The sequence below is a fragment of the Barbus barbus genome (assembly GCF_936440315.1).
Source record: "Barbus barbus genome assembly, chromosome: 10".
Taxonomy (NCBI): domain Eukaryota; kingdom Metazoa; phylum Chordata; class Actinopteri; order Cypriniformes; family Cyprinidae; genus Barbus; species Barbus barbus.
The window spans coordinates 23,314,267-23,335,242 of NC_136738.1; the positions used below are offsets into that span (position 1 = coordinate 23,314,267).

General features: G+C 35.9%; 1 protein-coding gene across 3 annotated transcripts in view; it reads right to left on the reverse strand.

The window, feature by feature from the left end:
- LOC306876402 (neural cell adhesion molecule 2-like) overlaps positions 1-20,976 on the reverse strand; it is a 210,176-nt gene that overhangs the window by 24,317 nt on the left and 164,883 nt on the right. For all 3 annotated transcript variants that reach the window (XM_079427528.1, XM_079427527.1, XM_079427529.1), the window contains exons 6-11: positions 19,713-19,830; positions 17,124-17,284; positions 14,239-14,384; positions 9,037-9,187; positions 3,648-3,835; positions 2,018-2,114 (exon numbers count right to left, since the gene is read on the reverse strand). In XM_079427528.1, coding sequence (XP_079283654.1) covers positions 2,018-2,114; positions 3,648-3,835; positions 9,037-9,187; positions 14,239-14,384; positions 17,124-17,284; positions 19,713-19,830 — 861 coding nt within the window. The remainder of the gene's footprint in view (positions 1-2,017; positions 2,115-3,647; positions 3,836-9,036; positions 9,188-14,238; positions 14,385-17,123; positions 17,285-19,712; positions 19,831-20,976) is intronic.

Sequence of the window (20,976 nt, forward strand, 5' to 3'; positions counted from 1 at the left end):
TTACAATAGGTGGCATGGATTTTCATCTTTCTTAGCCATTTTTCATGCTTGGTTCTCATGTGTTTTTGGTTTTTTTGCCTTGCCAAGCCAGAATACACAAACTGCTCTGAATAACAAGCATCTGAGAGTGGGAGAGCTGAGACCTCCGGTGGAGAGAGAAATAGTAAATGAAACAGGGAGAGGCAGCAGGAAGATAGAGAGAAACAAATTTGTGTGTGTAATAGAGGATCATGGATAATGGAGAGGAAGTGCCAGTGAGAAAGACAGTAGGACAGAGTGAGACATATGAAAGAAGACACGAGGATGGACAGAAAAGAGAAGTTGTGCCACAAAATCCACTTCCACTTTTGCCTGTCTGCTAGTATGAGATATAAAAGAGTATACAATAAGACAAGCACATTTACATGTGTTTTTATCGTGTTGTACACTTCAAGATGCAAACAATATAGTGGACACCAATCCATCAGAGTGATCTGCATTATATTTGAAGTCTACTGCCATAAGCTCTTCAAAGCTTGAGTAACTGAAAACACATTATTGCCAGCTGTTTGAAATCCAAGGCCCCGTTTACACTAGTGCATTTTCATTTTAAAACAGCGCTTTAGAATGAAAACGATCAACGTTTACACTGGCGTTTCCGCTGCGTTTCAGAAACGATCTCCGTTTACACTACACAACTGAAAACGCATGTCACATGACCATTCATGCAGGTACAACCATAGAAATGTATAGGTAGATTCCCTATTATTTAGATGGCGGATGCGTCTGCGTGCTTGGAGCGGTCAAATGGGGAATCTACCTATACATATCTATGGTACAACAATGAGCATGATGTTATTGTATGGTTGTCAAGGATACGCAGAGGGAATGTGGGCAGCAACGCCATCGTTTTCAAAAGTCTCCGTTTTGGTCCTTTTACACTGAAACGCAAGCCCAAAGTTTTCAATCTAAAACGGGGTCTGCAGCGTTTTCAAAAGTCTCTGTTTTCGACCTTAAAAACGCCGGAGTAGTGTAAATGATAGGCGTAACCGTAGCAAGAGTAATGCTTTTTAAAACGAAAACGCACTACTGTAAACGTGGGCCTAAGAGTGTTTACTTCCAGCACTGCCATGGTGTTCAGCCTGATACAAAAGTCATTATTATCTGCCAAAGAGCTCTGTGAGGAGATTGCATGTATGTGGACAGACTTTGACAAGAGCGAGACTGGTTGGGACTGTTAAAGTACCTAAAGTCCATTCAAGCCTTAAAGGTGAAGTGTGTAATTTCTGTGACACCAAGCGGAACTGAAATAATGATGGTTTCCTGAAAATTCCTTACACCCTATTTGCCAATACTCAGGCAAACAGATAGTCCCGTCCCAAAATCATGCCTTTGGTTGAGCTAGAAATTGACATTTTAGACCCCAGGGTCACAGTTTGGATTCTCAGCTGGTAAATAACACTACTTAGGCCTAAAAAGGCAGTTTTTTTTTCCATTGACGGCCATTTTTTCAAGCAACATTCAAATCATAGCTATTTTATTTATTTTATTAATCAAGGTGTTTTTCAAGTGATCGATTATTTGAGCTCTTAAAAGTGTTTGTCACTAGCTGCCATCTTCTACAGGTCAAGCAACTGCCATCGAGATGAATAGGAATACTAACGGATAACTTTCTCAATAGTAGGTTTGGAATGACCTCTATTTTCAAATGCTAAAAGCATGGTGAGCATTTGGGAATACTGCTTGAATCTGAAACTCTTTTTTTTTTTTCAATTTCGCTTAATTAAAGTCACAGAAATTGCACCCTTCACCTTAAAAGCTTGAAAGGATCATAGTGATATTAGAAATCTTAACTTGTGCCAAAGTGTTGACAGTCCTCCGGAGTTCCTATGAATGACCCATATTATTGTCTCTACATGTTAAACTGGAATAAAAGAAAGTATGTTAACAAACACCTTTAAAACCTTCACCTTTGTCACACAGCTACTGACAGATGCATTAATCATAAGGATAAGTTGAACCTGTGGTAAACACTCACCTGCCTGTGCTAGGATGAACTCCTGAAAGCGCATCCCGATGTTGTTTCTGGCTGTACAGTTGTAACGGCCAAAATCTCTGTCTGACATCGGGGTAACCTGAGGACCAAGGTTGTGTTAGCGTGAACATGCATACATTTTTCTTCCACATCTAATGTCAGTTATTGTTGTTATGTTGTTCATGTGTTCATTTGACACTAATCTTGGTTAGTAAACATAACTGCTGAGGACACATCTGTTTTCAGAGAAATCAAGTGTTGTTGAGTCTTGTCTAGCTCAGATGAGATCTAGGGCAAATCTGCTTGTACCACTATAAATAATCTTCTCTGCCCAGTGTGATCTGTATCACTGAAATACTATAATAGTTATTTTTAATATTTTGAAATAAAGTTTATTTTTTATATTTTAGTACTTTAAACAGTACTTTAAATGAAATGGAATACTTTAAAGAAAACTGGCTGAAATTGAACAAGCTCAAGTTTCTTTTATATATAGATTTTATTTCAGTTAATGTTTATATCAAGTAACTGTTTTTTTATGGTTTTAGTTTTATTTTTAGCTTTAGCAATCGATAAAAACCCTGCTCTGCTGACAATAATTAATTTCCACATCTGACTAGCTCACTACACCTGTATGTTTTAGCAAAAGATTTTCACAGATTTTGCATAAGAATCTAGTGCCAACCCAACACAGCACCACAACTGTTTATTGTACAAAAGTTAAAAAAGCAAGTGTAAAAAAATCAAGAGTTGCGAAAACATAAAAGTTTAAGGCAACCAGCTTTAGCAGATTTTTGAGTTTTCTCAACTTGTTTTTGTAGGAGATTTTTGAGTTCTCACAACTTTTTATTGTATAAACTGAAAACAACAAGTTGAGAAAACTCAAAAGTCTGCTGAAGCTGGTTGCCTTAAACTTTTTTGTTTTCTCAACTTTTGATTTTTTACAGTGTGTCCTTAAAAAAAAAAAAGATTAGAATTATCATGATCTGTCCAACTGCTGTACATACTGTACAAATTGGTTTTATAATACCGTAGATAGTTTTATTCATTTATATTTTTTATACAATAACATTTACTTATATTTAATTGTATCTTATTTAAATGGTATCTTTTTAGTACCTTTTATTCAGATTTTGTGGGCCTTTTAAACAAATCTGAAGGCAGCATTGACAGCAGATTAATAAAAACAAATCATTAAATTAAGATTAAAGTAAATTAAATAGATAAAAAAACAGAATACTGTAATTAAAATGTATATAAATATATTAATACATAATATTTTTCCTGAAAACAATGTGGTGAACATATTATGGTGTACTGAAGTTTTAGCAAAACTGTAATAAATTAATAAATTAAATTCATTACTATTAAGACATCAAATTTTTTAGAAAAATATATTTCCAATGATAAATAAATAATTTTACAATTTTAATAATTAAAATGTAACAAAGAGCAAGGTAATGTAATAAATACATTTTATTTTAAAATTACTCCTAACTACTTTAATTCAGTGGGCTAAGGTCTGGATATCATTAATGTCTATCGCTCCTGGCTCTCTTATCTAGATGAGCAAACACAAAAAAATCCAATAGAAACGAGAAAAATGTTAAAAACTGTGGGTGGATTACTGTACCTCAAGGAGTGATCTGCCAGGGGCACTGTGTACACGCATGTTTCCAGCACCCTCACTAGGGATGGTCAACTTTTCCCGTCTCCACAGCATTGTGGCCAGAGGGTTAGACATAACATCACAGCTAATGTTGACTGGGTTCCCTTCCCACGAGAAAAATATAGTATGGTTGGTCTGGAACTTTGGTGCATCTGTGAAAGAACAGTAAAGGAGTGCACAGTAATGGCACACCGAGCTCTTCTAACAGTCATCCATCAAAAACTCATTCAAGATTAGCTGCCCGAAGTTTAAATTAAATTCTAGCATGTACCAGGCAGGTAGGAGCTTCCACATACACGTTAACCAAACGCTTTATCATGGAGTTCTCTTTCACCTGTGTAAAATGGGCTCCTAATCAAACTCAATCTGAAGCATGGCCACTTCTCGCCGGTTGTCTGTAATTTTTCAAAACAACCTGCAAAAACTCAAACCCCCTCTTCCCCCACAATGCAGTGGGTGGTGGAAGATTTCATTTGGCAGCATGTTAGAGAGATGCAATGAGGCAGAGGGTGTGGGATAGAGAGTAGTGTGGTATTGGGAAATGCTGCATTATATGTGATTTCTCAGTCATACACACACACACAGTACATAGACACACAGCAACAGCACACTCACAATCACACCCATTTTTTCCATTAAAGAGATTGATGCAGCCCACAGTGTCACATCGGTGACGGATTGAGACTGAATGAATGGGTATATTAGCAACCCTGCTAGATGGTCCGTTCCACTGCACCCCATAATGAGATATATATCTACCCTGCTGCTGCTACTGATTCTAAGGATGCAGGATACAGAACTGTAATTTGAATTTGAATTTTGGGAAGAAGAATTAAAATTAAACAAAATTGTGTTTTTTTGTTATTATTATTATACATATAATTTTGAGTACAGATAATCAATAAATATTATAAATAAAAAAAATTAAATTGTATAAAATTAAAACATTAAATATATAGACAATAGTAATTCATTTAAGTTAAATCATATATATAGGAAAATTGTGATGGAAAAAAAACATTTTTAAAAGGAATATTTACCAGAAAAATAATTTACCAGAATTATTTATTTATTTATTTATTTATTATTTAGCATTATTATATATTTATATATATATATATATATATATATATATATATATATATATATATATATATATATATATATATATATATATATAAATAAAATTAATTAATTTATTTTGTTTTTCAGGAGTGTAAAGACAAAGGATGTCAGCCATGGCTGTTTCCGGTGGAAATAGGTTGAAGAGGCTTTCCTGCCAAATCAGTGTGGCAGCTGATGACAGCTCTAGCCATGGAAGAGAAGAGCAAGAAACATGCTGTTGGTAGGATGGATGGGAGAGGAGGCTGAGCGAGCTTCATGCTGGATATGGAGCAAGAGAGAGGAAGAAAGCTGGAAGCCATAAGCAGATGGGCAGTGACTTAGCCACCACTGCCAACCCACCAACTGGAGGGTGTTGTGGTAAGGGTCGAAACACTCAAGGAAGGTTGGAAACCACCTGATGACATCTGCTTATGGCTGAAAGCTATGGTTATATCCTTTACATAAAGGAGTAACCGAAGAAAGCGCCTAACGGGTGTATTTCACTATATATTATACATATACCTGAATTCAGGAAATGTTGGGACGTTTTTTAAATTTGAATGAAATGAAAACTAAAAGAATTTCAAATCACATGAGCCAATATTTTATTCACAATAGAACATAGATAACATAACAATTGTTTAAACTGAGACATTTTTCAATTTTATGCACAAAATGAGCTCATTTCAAATTTGATGCCTGCTACAGGTCTCAAAATAGTTGGGACGGGTGCATGTTTACCATGGTATAGCATCTCTTCTTCTTTTCTAAACAGTTTGAGGATGTCTGGTCATCGAGGTTATGAGTTTCTGGAGTTTTGGTGTTGGAATTTGGTCCCATTCTTGCCTGATATATGTTTCCAGCTGCTGAAGAGTTTGTTGTCGTCTTTGACATATTTTCTGTTTAATGATGCGCCAAATTTTCTTTATAGGTGAAAGATCTGGACTGCAGGCAGGCATTCAGCACCTGGACTCTTTTACTATGAAGCCATGCTGTTGTAATAGCTGTAGTATCTGGTTTTGCATTGTCCTGCTGAAATACCCAAGGCCTTCCCTGAAATAGATGTTTTCTGGAGGGGAGCATATGTTGCTCTAAAAACTTTATATACCTTTCAGCATTCATAGTGCCTTCCAAAACATGCAAGCTGCCCATACCGTATGCAATTATGCACCCCCATACCATCAGAGATGCTGGCTTTTGAACTGAACGCTGATAACACGCTGGAAGGTCTCCCTCCTCTTTAGCCCAGAGGACACGGCGTCTGTGATTTCCAACAAGAATGTCAAATTTGGTCTCGTCTGACCATAGAACACTTTTCCACTTTGAAACAGTCCATTTTAAATGAGCCTTGGCCCACAGGACATGACGGTGCTTCTGGACCATGTTCACATATGGCTTCCTTTTTGCATGAAAGAACTTTAGTTGGCATCTGCAGATGGCACGGCGGATTGTGTTTACTGACAGTGGTTTCTGGAAGTATTCCTGGGCCCATTTAGTAATGTCAATGACAGAATCATGCTGATGAGTGATGCAGTGTCATCTGAGGGCCCAAAGACCATGGGCATCCAACAAAGTTCTTTGGCCTTGTCTCTTATGCACAGAGATTTCTCCAGTTTCTCTGAATCTTTTGATGACGTTAAGCACTGTAGATGACAAGATTTGTACAGCATTTGCAATCTGACGTTGAGGGACGTTGTTTTTAAAGTACTCCACAATCTTTTTATGCACTCTTTCACAGATTGGAGAACCTCTAACCATCTTTATTTCTGAGAGACTCTGCACCTCTAAGACATTCCTTTTATAGCTAATTGTTACAGACCTGATGTTAGTTGCTAGATGTTCTCCCAGCTGAATCTTTTCAAAAGTTCTTGCTTTTTCAGCCCTTTGTTGCACCTGCGCCAACTTTAAGACCTGTAGCAGGCATTAAAATTGAAATGAGCTCATTTAGTGGATAAAAATGTAAAATTTCTCTGTTTAAACATTTGTTATGTTCTCTATGATTTATTATGAATAAAATATTGGCTCATGTGATTTGAAAGTCTTTTAGTTTTCATTTTATTCAAATTTAAAAAATGTCTCAACATTTCCGGAATTCGGGTTAATATATATATATATATATATATATATACAATTATCTGAAAAGAATGTGGTGGACAAATCATGGTAGTGTGTTAAAATCTTAGCAAAACTGAAAATCTTGATAAAAATAAAATCTTGACAGTATTGAACGATGTTTAGAAAAATAGTTTCAATTCTAAATAAATAACCAACCAACTTTTAGTGAATAAATATGGGACCCTGGACCACAAAAGCAGTCAAATTTTCATCCGAAAGCTGGATAAATAAGCTTTCCATTGATGTACCGTTTGTTAGGATAGGACATTATTTACCAGAGATACAACTATTTGGTGCAAAAAATCTAAATATTGAGAAAATCGCCTATAAAGTGGTCCAAATGAAGATCTTAGCATACTACTAATCAAATTAAGTTTTGATATGCAGGTGCATCTCAATAAATTAGAATGTCGTGGAAAAGTTCATTTATTTCAGTAATTCAACTCAAATTGTGAAACTCGTGTATTAAATAAATTCAATCTCAACTAATTAGAATACTTCATAAGACCAATAATAAAAAAAAAAACATTTTTGTGAATTGTTGGCCATCTGGGAAGTATGTTCATTTACTTTATATGTACTCAATACTTGGTAGGAGCTCCTTTTGCTTTAATTACTGCCTCAATTCGGCGTGGCATGGAGGTGATCAGTTTGTGGCACTGCTAGCAGCCCTCAGGTCATCTGCATTGTTGGGTCTGGTGTCTCTCATCTTCCTCTTGACAATACCCCATAGATTCTCTATGGGGTTCAGATCAGGCGAGTTTGCTGGTCAATCAAGCACAGTAACACTATGATCATTGAACCAGCTTTTGGTACCTTTGGCAATGTGGGCAGGTGCCAAGTCCTGCTGGAAAATGAAATCAGCATCTCCACAAAGCTTGTCAGCAGAAGGATGCATGAAGTGCTCTAAAATTTCCTGGTAGATGGCTGCATTGACTGTGGACTTCAGAAAAAAACAGTGGACCAAAACCAGCAGATGACATGGCAGCCCAAATCATCACTGACTGTGGAAACTTCACACTGGACTTCAAGCAACATGGATTTTGTGCCTCTCCACTCTTCCTACAGACTCTGGGACCTTGATTTCCAAATGAAATGCAAAATTGACTTTCATCTGAAAAGAGGACTTTGGGCCACTGAGCAACAGTCCAGTTCTTTTTCTCCTTAGCCCAGGTAAGATGCTTCTGACGTTGTCTCTGGTTCAGAAGTGGCTTGGTAGCCCTTTTCCTGAAGACATCTGAGCGTGGTGACTCTTGATGCACTGACTCCAGCTTCAGTCCACTGCTTGTGAAGCTCTCACGAGTGTTTGAATCAGCTTTGCTTGCCAGTATTCTCAAGCTTGCAGTCATCCCTGTTGCTTGTGCACCCTTTCCTACCCAAATTCTTCCTTCCAGTCAACTTTGCATTTAATATGCTTTGATACAGCACTCTGTAAACAGCCACACCTTTCAGGAATGACCCTCTGTGACTTACCCTCTTTGTGGAGGGCGTCAATGTTCATCTTCTGGATCATTGCCAAATCAGCAGTCTTCTCCATTATTGTGGTTTCAAATAACAAGAGATACCCGGAATTTATACTGTAGGGATGGTCATTAATTGAAACTCAAATGTAAATATTCTAATATTTTGAGATACTGATTTTTGACTTTCATGAGCTGTAAGCTCTAATCATCAAAATTAAACAAAACAAAAAAAACCTTTTCAAATGTTTTACTTTATATGCTATGAATCTAAAATATATGAAAGTTTCACTTTTTGAAATAACTTACAAGAAAAAAAAGAACTTTTTCACGACATTCTAATTTATTGAGATGCAACTATTTATGCTAGGAAATTTACAAAATATCAATACAATGAAATATCTTCATTGAACATTTACTTAATATCCTAACGATTTTTGGAATAAAAGAAAAATCAATAATTGTGACCCATACAATGTATTGTTGGCTATTGCTACAAATATACTCGTGCTACTTATGACTGGTTTTGTGGTCCAGGGTCACTATGCTTAACTAGTTCAACTTAATGATTATTTTTTTAATGAAATGCAATTCTTGAATTTTCCCTTTCCTGACACATAAATTCAAATCCCAATTCAGTTTACTGCAAAGTGTGACCAATTCAAACCACTCACACTCAATATCCAGGAACATGCTCTTCTGATGTCCACCGATCCTGCTGAGAGCCTCACAGTCAAAGCGTCCCCAGTCAGATAGCTTGACTCCAACAATAGTCAGCATGGATTCGCCATAACGGCCTCGCACCTCCACACGGCCATCTGGACTCTAAAAAACATCACACGCCTCACGTATTTGAAAAACAGATATACACGATAATCAGAGAGTCAAGGTTGTAGGATTAAGTATAAAATTGTGTAATAGCAAAATGTGGGGATTAAGGCATGACTCATGAGAACCGAGTTTTTAGAGGATTCATGGGAAGGAAGGGTGAAGATAGGCTTTTAACACACCTCAAGTGTTTCATCTGCTTTTCCCTCACATTTCTCACGGTAAATGAGTACAGAACCATTTCTAACTTCCCACACACTGTTGTCCGACTTGTAGCTTTGGGAGTTCAAATGTTCAACAGTGGTATTTCTTAACAGGTTAAACTCAAACGTAGTTCTTCCACAGGGTGCATATTCGTGTTAGTACTGCATCATGTCCTGATCCCATTACTCCTTCTAAATAAAGAACATAAAGCTATAAGACACAATTAAGGGATTTTATGAGAAAACCTGTGTTACATAAGAGATGTTATAGCCTATATGCTTGTATAAAACGCATATTGTGATACAATACAGTATTGTCATACAATGCTGCCAAAGAATATTAGATATAGTATAGTCTATTAGCATAACCGTAGGTGATATTGTGCATACAGGCTCTGTGCCAAAGCAAGCAGCCTATTCACACAGGATTTCAAGACATGATAAATATGCTACCAAGAATGTTTCAAAAGGTAGGAAGCGTAATTATACCGCCTTCAAAGATACCTTCTAGTCGACAAATTCTAAAGCAGCATGAAATTGCAATCCCAAGCTAAGTGCATAGAAAATCAATCCAAGATGGTTACTGTTAAAAAGTTTGGGGTTTGAAATGTTTTTTTTTTTTTTTTTTGGAAAGTATGAAAGAAACAAATGATTTTATTCCGCAAGGATGCATTGATCAAAGTGACAGTGAGGACATTTAAAGATTTCTGTTTCGAATAAATGCATTGTATTCATCAATCCTGAAAATAATGCTTTGTGATTTTCACAAAGATATTAAACAGCGCAACTACAGCTAATGTTTCCTGAGCACCAATTTGGCATATCAGAATGATTTCTGAAGATCATGTGACACTAAAGACTGGAGTAATGGATGTTGAAAAATCAGCTCTGCCATTACAGGAATAAATAACTGTTTTCTATTTTCTATACATTTAAAAATGTTATTTTTAAAAAGTAATATTTCACAATATTACTGTCTTTACTGTCAGTTTATTCAAATAAATGCAGCCTTGGTGAGCGTAAGAGACTTTTTCCATTAAAAGAAAAAAAAAATTATTCATTCCGACCCCAAATGTTTGAAAGATATATTTTAATGCTTAAAGTTTTACAATGTTAGCTAAGCATCATGCTAATGCCAACCTCATCTAAAATGACCAGAAATGTCCATTTGTGCGAAAACTGTATGCCTATGTAAAACACAAAAAAACCCCTCTATTTTACTACAGCTTCCAATACGTCAGGCTTTTTTGAATCACTGGCAAAACAAATGTAAATCCATGAAAGTATATGAAAGCCATAGATTTCAGCAAAATAGCTAGAAGCCAAAATAGATTATCATCACTGAGTACACTGTCGGTCCCTAAAGAACTACAAACAGTCCGAGACCCTTACAAACGTGGATCTCAGACTGTTTAACCATCTTAAAAGCAAACAAGTCGAGGAGCCATCACACAGACCTGTTTCGCAGACCACAACACTGCTCTGATGTAAATCGCTTCAGAGGGCAGTGGGAAAAACTGAAGAGTTGTTCACTGCATAATAAGCAGTAGAGGGATGGTGTCAGTTTTGATTAGTGAGAGTGAGCAGTAGTGTGGTTAATGAGAGGCAGTGCATGATGACAGTTTTGAGGCCTGTCTTCCTGTCTCAACACCCCGCTCATCATCCAAGCTGACCAAAATTGCCCTCAGTCAGTCACTAATCTCCATGCTCACGCTGACACATGTATCACAGCAGCTAGAGCCATTTCCTTGCTGCTCCCTGTTGAAAGAAACAGGTCACACCAGCTTAAAGGGATAATTCACCCCCAAAAATGAAAATTCTGTCGTTCCAAACCCGTATGACGTTCTTACTTCTATGGAACACAAAAGAAGAAATTCAGAACACTGACTTTATACGCAATTACAATGAAAGGCTTTCAAGGTTCAAAAAAGATGGAAAAGCATCATAAAAGCAACCCATATGATTTGTGCATCATATTTCAAGTCTTTTGAAGCCATGCAACAGCTCTGTGTGAGAAAAAGAGAAATTTAAGTCAGTATGGCAGATGGACTATTCTGACGATGCTTTTCATACTTTTATGGACCTTGACAGTGCAATTTACTATGCAGTCAATGGGACAGTCACAAGCCTCCCAGTTTTCATCCAAAATATCTTAAATTGTGTTCCGAGGACGAACAAAGCTTTAACGGCTTTGGAATGAAATGGGGGTAAGTGATTAATGTCAAAATTTTCATTTTAGGTTGGAGTATCCCGTGAGTTTGATTTGTGAACAAATCATTCAGACCAATTCATTCAAAAGACCTTATTCAAATGAACGATTATTTCAGGATCCAGACACTACTTTTTTCACAAATTTGCCAAACTCAACATTTCATTATGAAAACACCATGAAGAAATGGCTTTATGTTCCAGTGAATACATTAAATCTGGGTCTATTTGTCACAGTAATCTATCAAACTGCATCAGAAGACCAATCATTTGGACTACATTTGCGATAATTTTATGGTGCTTTTTGTCATCTGACAACCTCTCTTCTCATTCACTTTTATTACATTGAAAAGAGTGTCCCAGGATGATCTTTTGTGTTCCAGAAAAACAAAGAAAATCATTTTTAAGCGAACTATAAGACAGGAAAGCTGGTTTTTGGAACATGGTAGCTGTTTCTTGTTGGTTTAAAGGAGGAAAAACAAAAAAAAGACCCACCAGGGCTTTTTTTGGTGGCCCAGTCAATAAAAAAAAAAAAATGTATGTATTTATATAACATACTGTAGAATTCAAAAGTTTGGGTGTCAGATGTTTTTAAGAGGTGACTACTTTTACTTAGCAAGGATGCGTTAAAATATTCAAAAGTGACAGTAAAGACTTTTATATTGTTACAAAAATTAATTCAAATAAATGCTGTTCTTTTGAACTTTCCACAAAAATATGAAGCCGCATAACTGGTTTAAATATTGTAATAAGACATTGTAATAACATAAGACATTTTACACGCTGTAATAACATAATAATAAGAAATGTGTTTTGAGCACCAAATCAGCATATTAGAACAATTTCTGATGGATCATGTGACACTGAAGACTGTAGTAATGGCTGCTGCTAGAAAACTATATAAATATTTCAACCATATATTTTTTTAACGCACAAAACGTTTAATTTGTTTTTTCTGCATGTAGACATCAAGTGAGTCATATTACTCTAGGCTGTAAATTGCCCCCCATAGACTGTGCTAAAGTGCCAAGTGTCAAATCTCTCTCCGCACAGCTCTACCATTCAATTCGTTCCTAACAGTGAATAGTGTCCATTTTGAACTCTTACTTTAACCGTTCAGAGTAAAACGGAGGGGAGGGAAGAGGCTCCCAGATCAATTGTTTGCAACTTTTGAATTCAGAGCACAGGTTCGGTCCCGGCCCCTGTGTAATTGTAGTAGACTAACTCCCCTACCTTACCTCCACATCCCCACACCTCTGAAAGAGCAGCTTAAATCAAACTCATTTTGTTCATATTGAGTGGCGGCAAGCGTCGCTGCTCTACACCTCTTTGTATGAATCCTCTTTCATTTCCCAGCCATGCAGGCTATTCTAATCGCGATCCGAGCAGCTCTCGCTAGATTAACTGTGATGGGGAGTCTTTTTACAGTTCCTCCCTGGAGTCAGGCTCCGTTTGCCTCTATTGTTGACGCCAACAACCCACCTTTCACAGAATTCTAATGATCTTTGACAGTTTCTGTTCCCATCATCTTTCCCGCCTGGCCGCTGCAATCGCATTTGCCATTCTGCAAGCCACATTCGCATTCAGCACAGACACGAAGCATGCCGGTAGGAAATGCAGAGCATTATTGGAGCACAGAAAGCCTTCTTCAGCCTTCAACCGGTACACAGACTGAGCGTGCCACAGGACTGTGTCTCTGCGTGCTAGTCTATTATATCCTCTAATGTCCATGACTATTACAGTGGGTGTGAGCAAAGACCGAGCGTCACACATATCTGGCAGTTAATGTGCTGGTAAAATGCTGCACTGTTTAGTGACTGAGAGGAAATGGTGGTTGAAATAACCTGCAAATACCAGACATTGTGGAAAATATTTTTTTGAATTTGTAAATCTAACAAAGATATTTGGAGTACATTTGACAAGAAAGTACTATTTTAGTCTTTCTACTTCTAAATTTCATGTTTAATTCAGTGTGAATTTATTTTCATTGTGTAAGTGTTCTTGAAAGTAGTTGATGGTACACTATAAAAAAGTACAGATGTTTGTAACACTCAAAAAAGAAATATGTTGTTGCTGTCCCAAACTCATTACATCACATTAACGTTCATTATATGAAACAACAGACTACCATTCAAAAGTTCAGTGCCAGTAAAATGACAACAAAACAAAACAAAAAACAAATAAACAAACATTGAAAATGAAAAAAAAAAAAAATCAATTTTAAATAAATGCTATCCTTTTGAACTTTCTATTCATCAAATAATCCTGAAAACGGTGCATCATAGTTTTCATGATTTATAACATTAAGAAATCAGAATATTAGAATGATTTATGAAGGATCCAGACTGCTGAAAATTCAGCTTTGCCATCACATTACAATATATTAAGAAAGTTATTTTAAATAACTCTAATAATATTTAGCATTATAATATTATAATATTATATTATTTAATATAATATCCCACAATGTTATCAAGTAAATGCAGCCTTTGTGGGCAGAAAACATAAAAAAAAAAAAAAAAACTTAAAAAATTTAACTTAAAAAACAAACAAACATTAAAACATCTTACTGTGCCAAAAATTTTGGACAGATTATAAAAAACAACAACATTATTTACTGTAAGAATAATATTGTACCTTATCTCCATCTGAAAAGCTGTGTCCATCACTCGCTCTCCTCCAGGAGATTTCAGGCAAAGGTTCACCTTCAGCCTTGCAGGAGATCATAGCAGCGCTGCCTTCCACAGCTGTCACGTTCCTTAGCTTAGTAATGTGGGGCTGGACTGCAAGAGAGGGACAACAGAGGAATGTGACAAAGACAAAAGAGAAACATACAGAACTGGAAAAACATTCAAGCTTGCCTTTACACACAGCAAAAATCCAATAGCTGAGATGTAAGCATCTTTTCATTTTAGAATAAAGATGTAGAATGTGTCTCTATGAGCTTCTTATCATCTATAGAATATGCCTACCTACAAAAAAGATTTTTTTTTTTCCTCTGGACACTCTGAAACATAATCTACTACTCAATAAAGATTTCTCTTCCAGAGTACATATTGCACTTGGGTAACGATTCAGTAAATAGCAGACTGAACTTTGCATCAACAACATCATTCTGGTCTGACAATCAAAAATCCTTCATGGGCACGCAGCTGGAAGAGAAAACAACAGAATATTGGAGAAAGGTCAGCATTTTGCTGTCTGAGGTTCAGAAAAAGACACGGCACATTGACAAGCACAGCACATCTGTTGCTATCTGAATCTAACAGGCTCCCACTGGTAAATAAACATTAGTAAACTGCAGGGGTTGTGTGGCATAGGAATACTTAAGATTCTCATCATACATCTATGATAAGGCTTGTCTTGTGTAGCAACGCTCATTAGTAGGGTAACTGATGTACAACAGCGGCAGCCTTCAAGCAAAGAGGTGACACCATCGCAGCGTTTAACCTGATAAATATACATTAAAAAACGCTTTCCCGCAGAGTGCACAATAATAGCAGATAAATAAAAGAGAACAGCAGAACAGTGAGAGAAAAAATCTTATCAGCATAATCTCTTTCTCTTGCTATGTTGACATTAGGGATTAAGTCAACTAACAATTAATTTAAGAAATGAGCATAATCCTAACGATAAAGACTGATTTGCATTTAGATGTTCTTCAGGAACTACATGTTCATATCCATGCAAACAGATGCCTAAAATCCACATTTTAACATATTTGTCAACAGACAGCAAATGCAATGTCAAAGAGTTTCGTTTCACACTTTGAACAATAATCAGCATTTAAGAAGATTACTAAAATACTGCTGTGAAAAACCCACAAACATATCAGTAGACGGCAAAACGGTGCTGAGATAAAGCGTGATGAGGCAATATCCAGCTCTAGAACCTTGGGATGCCATTCATTAAAGCCAAAAACTAGTTTTATGAGCATGCAGGAAACGCAGAAGAAGCGTGCCTAGCTGAGTGGAAACCCAGCTTCCCTCTGTCTGTTAGCTGTCAGGGGTCATAAAGGAAAGTTACAACTCAGATTCCCACCACGCTTTGCAAAACAAAACTCTCATCCAATAACAGAGGCTCATTTAAATGAGTTGCTTTGATGAATACCCTTTGCTTGCACATGGGAAGGATTCTGATGACTACAGAATAAATCTCCATATATTTACATGAGCAGACAAGGTGCTATCTGAATAATCGGTGAAAATGATGGCAGCTTCATGAAAATCGAAATCGAAATTCCTTCCCATAAAGAATATGTCATCCATTCTCATGCAATTTAGGCCATCTGTTTATGGAAGAAAAGCATGTCGCATGGCCGGACTGGAAAAGTGAAGCACAGGGATGTACCTGTCAATCACCTCTCAAAAACATCAGGTGATCAGGTAAGATCAAGAGATACTAATATAAAATGTTTATATAGATGTATATAAATATACATCTATTTATTAAATGTAAATTCTATAATAATATACATTTAATTGATTTCAAATGTACACTACTATTCCAGTACAGGTGGTCAGTATTTTATTTTATTTATTTTAGAAATGAATACTATGACACATTAAATTGATAAAAAACGTTCTATTCATTTAAAAAAGTAACATAACGATTTTCAATATAATAAAAAGAAACTTTCTTGAACTTTCTTTTTTAAAGAATCATGTGACATTACAGGCTGCTGAAAAATTAGTTTTGGCTATAACAGGAATAAATTACATTTTAAACATCAAAATAGAAAACAATAACATAAAATAGTAATAACATTTGACAATATTACTGTTTTTACAATATTTTGATCAAATAAATCTGGCCTTGGTGAGCATAAGAGACTTCTTTTATAAACAGTAAAATAAAAAGTAAATAAATAGATCTTACAGGTGCCAAGCATATGAACGGTAGTGTATATTACAATTGTGTTTTATTTCTTATTGATTTTTTACTTTTAGAACTGTGCCTATGTGCTCTTAATGTATGTGCATATTTTAACACAAAAATATAAAATATAATGAGCTGATTTTTCATTCTTAGGGTTTTGCTGCACATGTAAACATACTCAATGACCCACAAACACAATTATCACCACATGACACAAAAAAAAAACTCAAAGGGAACAACAAACACAACATCACCAGTGCAAAATATGCAGTGAAATAGTAAACAATGCGGTTCTATTTAGCATGGATTATTCATGCTATTGTACATGTTGGTCACGTTACATCACAACAACAACAACTTCTGGGAGGTGTGCCACAGTGATGAAAAAAAAAAAAAAAAAGAATTAATAAATAAATAAAAGGACTTTTCTTTTGAAAAATTAGAACCTAATCCTGACAAATTCTGGCCTTTTCCTCTCATTATACACTAGTCTGTTGCTTGAGATGATTTTCAAATTATGTTAAGGTTTTAGATTCAAAATTTGAACAATAATTTGACAGGACAACAAGCGCGCTTAGTTTGACAGGTAACATCCTATTTAGTGGATGAAGAGTTACGTAACCCAATAAAAAAGGTGTTCTCACCAAAAACCTTGAGAAACAGTTCGTGCTCAACTTCTCCCGCCTTGTTAGAGGCTTTGCAGGTGTAGGAGCCCCCGTCGTCCTGCTGAATGTTTCGAACTGTGAGCGTCGTACCTCGAGCTCTCATTACATACCGCTCTGATTCCTGGAGCTGCACTCCCTTCCTGACAAAGCACACATATACAACACGTCAGCTGAACAAAGCCTAAATTTCCAACACTGTGGTATTATTCATATCGCAAGAAGAAAATCTCCCTGACCAGCCAATCAAAATTATTATACATAATGCAGACTTAGGAAGCAAAGAAATGCCAGGTGATGGGTTATTCATCATACATGGAGATATGACATTTCAAAATATTCTGTTACATTCAATATACATACAGTACCATATAGGTATGCCGTCGAGGTGGAGACAGAATAATGCAATATTTTTTGGAGAAGATTACAGCGCAGCTTCAGACTGTCATAATGTTAGGAAAGGAATGAACGGAAATGAAATCTATTTAAAGCAGAGAGACCTGTGTGGCTACAGGAAATGGGGAGAAGGGAATCAAATCATGGGCTCTCTGGCTATACAGACAGAGTCAACAGAGAGACACAAACAGAAGGATGATTCATTCCAGTCGCTGCTTACAACAAAATTGTTGAAATTGAGCAGATGTTTCTCAGCCAGAGGACTTTACAACACACTAATTGTAGTGACACTAATTGTACACAAGTCTGGTGCAAGCAAGTGCAGGGCTCAAGGGCACAATGCTCATAAAGCAGGCTTGTGACCGTAGCAACTTTCCAGTCTCCAGGTTGTCCCTTATTGGAATTAACTATATTATTAGGGGTGCACATACATTTTTCAGTCTGGTTCTCGTGAGGGCACCTGGAGATTAGGTTTGGTGCTCACACTGCAAAATGAACAAAATAAACAAAATAATAAACAGAGTGTGATAATACAATTACTGTATATTTTAAAATAAAAGTGAGCATTAAATAAAAATACAATTATTTTATATAGTACACTTAAAATACGTGTTTTCCTTTATTTGGATTTTATACGATTTTATTTTTATTTTATTTTATATTATATGAATTTTCATCGTTTTCAAACCTAAAACCAGCAAGCTTTTAATTTGGTGAGTTGCTGTGAGTAAAGTAATTAAATGTGCTGCATTTTTAGTGCTGTAATATTAACATCAATAAGGGTAAAATGTACATGTGACTGGTTAATTTTACCATTTTAAACACCCTTTTTACTACATTACATTTACATTATATTAATTCATTTAGCAGACACTTTTATCCAAAGCGACTTGAGGACAATAGAAGCAATCAAAACAAACAAAAGAGTAATAATATGGAAGTACTGTGACAAGTCTCAGTTAGCATAATGCAGTACACATAGCAAGGTTTTCTTTATACAATAAATAAAAAGAAAGCAAGCAGACAGAATATAGAAAGACCAGGGAACGCTAGTGTTAGAGGCACTTTTTTTAAAAATAACAAATTTTTCAATTTTTAGTGTGGTATATGATTTTCCAGGTAAATAAAAAAAAAGCTTTGTTTAAAGTAAATCCTTTTATGTCACTAGGCCATTTTGACTTTTGACAGGACACTTCTTCTTTTTTTTTTTTTTTTTTTTAGTGAACGCCTGCAACATTGCTCACCATTACAAAAAAACTTGGTTGGTTAGGCAGCATTAAGTATATTTAGATCTTTAACTCTTTACATGCATACGTTTATTTATAGCATTATTATTTATTTAATTTTGTTTTTACCAGAATACGCTTTACTTCCTTCACGGTCCTTTTTTTGGCACCAGCACATGCAAAATTAAATTAAACTATCAGGTTTTAGCAGACATAATGCAATTGGTGATGATTTTGTCATGTCCCAGTGTATCAGTGAGTGGTTTGGTTAGGCTCATTCATTAAAGGTCAACGTGTGAGAATGCTTGGCAGGGATCTCTTTCATCTCGCTCATTCCCATCCAAGCCGGAGGTAATTACAATGATTGAGAGCCTGTAATCAATGCATTGGGCTGCTGTCACTCAAAGCCCACGCATTAAAGATGGAATAAATGTGTCCATTCCCAGTCATCACAGCTCTTTCTTGGCTGTGTTACCTGGTTCCTGTTTCCCAGTTCCTGCTCCTCAGTTTTTGCATGACACCTCTTAACTCATCAAAACTCTTGATTTCCAAGGGGGAAAAAAAATCTGTTCTTGTATTTAATTTTTTTCATGAAAATCAGAAGGTGTGGTTAAATAATTAAATAAAGTTTTCAAAATGTTTTAGGGATACCAACCAACAATTTTTTATTTTAATATTATTTAATAATAATAAATACATATAAAATTAAATAATAAATATAAAATATAAATAACATTCAAATAATGTGATTTTCTGATTAATTTATATAATCAAACTTAAATACAAAAAGTAATTCAAAAACACTTTGTTATTTTAGCAACCCTTTAAGAATTAAATACACAAAAGTTGCCTTGTCTATACGGTATATAATTTGTTTTATTTCGATATAATTGAAAATAATCCATCCCTATGCTCTGATTTTGCGGTGATGGTGATAAATTTGTCATACCTGTGCCAGGTAACATCAGGTTCAGGTGAGCCGTAGGCCCGGCAGGTGAAGGTCACGGATTCTCCATAGTCCGCAGTGGCATTAAAGGACTGCTGCGGCACAGAGATGACTGGCGGAACTGTTGGAAAAATAAAAATATTATGTGGTGTTTCTGTCACCTCTGAATTATGCTATTACACAAACTTGTCATTTCTAATTTTTCAGTGTGAAATCTCTTGGACGTTTTCATGTTATTTCTCAAATGTTCTAGTCTCAGCAAATACTTATTCAAATGACATATTCATTCACAAGCATTTTCTCACTTCCTGGGAAATGCTGGTTGACAGCGTTTGGCACCCATTGAGCTAAATTAACGCTCAAATGCTGTTTTCATGAGATCCAAGATTCAAATTTCTCTGTACAAAGTCTGGTCACGCTGAAAAATTGCCAGTTTTAGAGTATATGACAACACAAATGCTGTATTATATTGTAATGTAGTGAGTTTTCATTTATATTCCAACACACACAGGCACAGCAGTAGATAGAGCTAACTCTTTATTCACTCACCTTCATCTCCAGTGCATACAGATCATCAACAACGTGATCGCACTCAAAATGCCTCCTCACAAGCCAGAAAAAGAATGAATAAATACTTCAGCCACCCTCTGTGTCTAAATCAATAAATCTTGAGCAGTCCACTTAATTATATAGTGAAAGGTCAATGGAGAAAGACCTCTGGGTCAAACAAGAAGTCAACCTGGATGCCCTCAAACAAATTTCCACTAAGAATCTCACAAAATAACTTGTTTTTTTCAGAGTTCATATTCACGAAAAAAGGTCGACTTATCTTTGTAAAGTGACTGTTTATAGCTGAAAGCATATGCGTGTGTCTATTAAAGCTTTATATGTGAACTCCAAGGTCAGGCAGATAGCGATTTTCATTGGCACAGTCTATTATGGGAATGTGCTACGATTTGAGTGAGAATTTTTATATTTCCATCTCTGCAGAGAACTGGAAGGTGATAAAGTAATTTCAGACTGAACCTAACCCAACTTTGACTCATTCAGAAATGATTCCGCCATGCCCTTCAGAATGAGGTAATTCACCTGAGAGGGAATGATGTTCAAATAGTTTTAATAATAGGCAGCAATGTTCTTCTGCAAACTTCCTACACCGATTTTTAAATACAGCATTTTTGTTCCGTTTTGCAATTTTCTGGTTTAGGGAATGGATGGAGTCATCCTGTCTGGAAAAAAAGCATCATTTTGAGTTGTGACTGGTTTA